General features: G+C 38.0%; 1 protein-coding gene across 1 annotated transcript; it reads right to left on the reverse strand.

The window, feature by feature from the left end:
* Nucleotides 1–1,138: 1,138 nt before the first annotated feature.
* LOC113243069 (olfactory receptor 6C74-like) lies at nucleotides 1,139–2,095 on the reverse strand. Its single transcript, XM_026481502.4, has one exon. It carries the CDS (start codon nucleotides 2,090–2,092, stop codon nucleotides 1,139–1,141), a length of 954 nt encoding a protein of 317 aa, XP_026337287.3. The 5' UTR covers nucleotides 2,093–2,095.
* Between the last annotated feature and the right edge of the window lie 1,144 nt (nucleotides 2,096–3,239).

A 3,239-nucleotide genomic window follows, 5' to 3' on the forward strand; every position in this document is an offset into this window, starting at 1 on the left:
AAATTTACATCAAAAGCTAGGGATGTACTGTACGGTGACCAACAATATAATAAAAAATATTATTAAATAAAAAATTAAAAAAATAAAGTCACATTAGGAGAAAATATCTCTTACATGTTGGAGAGAATTTGGTAGTGGGATCACCTACCTTTCAGCAACCTATTGGGGTCAGGGCTTGGCAACATCAATCACAGGGAAAAAAACTGAACAAATTTAAAAGTTTTGGGGTGTGTGGGTGGCTCAGTCAGTTAAGTATCTGCCTTCAACTCAGGTCATGACCTGGGGATCAAGCCCTGCTTCCAGCTCCCTGCTTCGAGGAGAGCCTGCTTCTCCCTCTCCTCCTTGCTTGTGCTCTCCCTTACTATCTCTGTCTCTCTCTCTCAAATAAATAAATAAATAAATAAAACCTTTAAAAAACTTTTTAAAGTTTTGAATTTTATTTATAATTCAAGAATGACTTAAAGACAATTTTTATTAATAATATTAGATACAGCTGGAAGATGACAAAATCAAAGCGCTCATCCTAACCACATGGAGTTAAACTGAGCTGTTTATGCCTCTAAAACCAATTGACCCAAAGAAAGAACCAGCTTACTGCTGGTTCATTTACATAAAAAATACAATTAATGAAATACCATTAATTTTCATTAGGCTATAATACTATGACTTTACATAATTTCAGAACAATTTGTTTCTAAAATTTCAAACCCTGAATATATAAAATCATAATGGTTTCTACTTATTTTTTCTTAGGTATATGAAAACTCAAGCATAAGCATGAAGTTGGTTCATCCTGAGTTCTTTACCCAAAACTTACCATGAACAGTAATTATTACTATCTGATTGGCAATTTTCTTATTCTTAGCTTAAAGACTTGGTATTATGTGATTTATGTATACTAGGCTCTATAAATGTTGTTTTAATTGAATTCATAAAAGACCACTGAGTAGAAAATCAAGGAAGATATTCTTTAGCACAATATAGAGGACTAAGAGGAATTTTCAAATAGTGAAAGCTATTGTATTGCAAAGTAAGATTGTACCCATCTAGATAAAAATTAGCATAAGCTAGATCACCATATGTAGAATTCTATAGAAAAGATTTCTTCAATCATGGAAAATTGAACTAGAAGATCCACTTACCCTCCAAAGCTCTGTTTCTGCAACCTCACCCTGGACAGAGCATCCCTCAGAGCCTGGTGGACCTGCTTGTTCCGCAGAGTGTAGATGACAGGGTTGAGCAGTGGGGTCACCACCGTGTTCACAAGGGCAGCCTCCTTGTTGGAGTCCAGCCTGTTCGTTTGCTTTGGTTTCACATATATAAAGACACAGCTGCTGTACATCAGAGAGAGGACAATGAGGTGAGAGGAGCAGGTGGAGAAAGCTTTCTGTCGCTCCCTGGCTGAGGGGAGTTGCAGGATTGTGATTACTATGTTGCTGTATGCAATGATGGTTATGAGAAGGGATGTCAAGAGGATAAAGGAAATGAGGACAAAGGCTAACATATCAACAGACCTGGAGTCAGAACAGGAGAGATGAATCAGGGGGCCAACGTCACAGAAAAAGTGGGGGATGGCATGGGGGCCACAGAAGGATAACTGGAAAACCTTTACTACCAGACCAGTGATGAGAGGGAAGGCTAAAGCGAAGCAGGCAGTGACCAGGAGGAAGCAAGTCTTCGGGTTCATGATGGTTGGGTAATGCAGAGGCTTGCAAATGGCCAGGTATCGATCCAAGGACATTACAGCCATGAGGAAGAAAATTATTGACCCAAAAAACAGAAAAGAAAAGGCTTGTATGAGACAGGCAGTAAAGGAAATTGTTTGCCTTCCTGAAAGAAAGATGGACAGCAGTTTAGGAATAACTGTGGTGATAAAACAGCATTCAGAGAAGGAGAAAGTGCTGAGTAAAATATACATTGGTGTCTGGAGGCGATGGTCAACCCAAGTGATGATGATGATTACCACATTTCCTGTGATAGAGGCCAGGTATGCCAGCAGATGCACCAGGAAGAAGATGTTCCCCAGGTACTGAATGGCAGGAAACCCTTCCAGAATGAATTCTTGGATTGTTGTCTCATTCCTCACCTCCATAGTGATCTCCATTTCTCTGTCATCAACTCTGTTGGACCTGTTAAACAGAAAACACTATCACTGAAGAATAAAAAATTTAATTGATGGCCACTATTAAAAAAACAAATGCTACTTGCAGCTACAATTCTGAATGAGGAATCACTTTACATCATTTAAATGCTGTATTATAAATTATTTTGAACTTTTCTATTATTAAGTTGTAAAAATTGAAGGTTTATTGTTTATTTTTAAAAAATAATTTTTAATGTGCAATGTTACTTTCCTAGAAAATAATATCTTTGAATAATAGTCCATAAGGTAAACAATGTAAAATAAAAAATATTCTTTGCAGATAACATATAAAACAGATAACAATGAAGGTTGTCATTCCACAGAGAATATTTTTATGGGGTCATAGTCTTAATTTCTATAGTTCAGGTAGCATATGCAATATATAAAGCCTTCCAATGTATTGACTTTAGCCTTCTGGAAAAAGAAAGTGGCGGGGGGGGGGGGGGGCATTTTCCTATTAGCATGTTCCAAACCAGTTATTTTCCTGAAGTTGGTTCATCCTGAGTTCTTTACCCAAAACTTCAAGACTGAGCAGGAAATCTAGTTTATCACAGTATCTTATAACTACCGAGTCCTTGGGTTTAAGAGAAACCATGTCTAAAAATGGGGATGAGGGATGGTTGCATGACTTGGTTGTTCAAAATCAATTAATGAACATTTAATGAGTGCATCAGTTTCCCTCTCACTCTACACACCTGGCAGAACAGATTTTCCTTCTGCTATTAGTCATGAATTACCTTTCAACATTGTTTTCTGGGAATATTTTTGTTACACTGGAAGATTTCAGTGTGGTGGAATTACACCTATATTCCCATTGCAATCACTACAGGAACATTCATTTTTTATTTTTTTTTTTAAGATTTTATTTATTTATTTGAGAGAGAGAGAGAATGAGAGAGAGAGCATGGGGCGTGGGGGCGGCAGAGGGAGAAGCAGAATCCCTGCTGAGCAGGGAGCCGGATGTGAGATTCCATCCCAGGATCCTGGGATCATGACCTGAGTCAAAGGCAGACACTTTCCCCACTGAGCCACCCAGGCACCCGAGGAACATTCATTTTTAAAAAAAACGCCTATGCCTAGCTAAAAGCTGGATGAA

This window comes from Ursus arctos, unplaced genomic scaffold (genome assembly GCF_023065955.2).
Source record: "Ursus arctos isolate Adak ecotype North America unplaced genomic scaffold, UrsArc2.0 scaffold_7, whole genome shotgun sequence".
In the NCBI taxonomy this organism is placed as follows: domain Eukaryota; kingdom Metazoa; phylum Chordata; class Mammalia; order Carnivora; family Ursidae; genus Ursus; species Ursus arctos.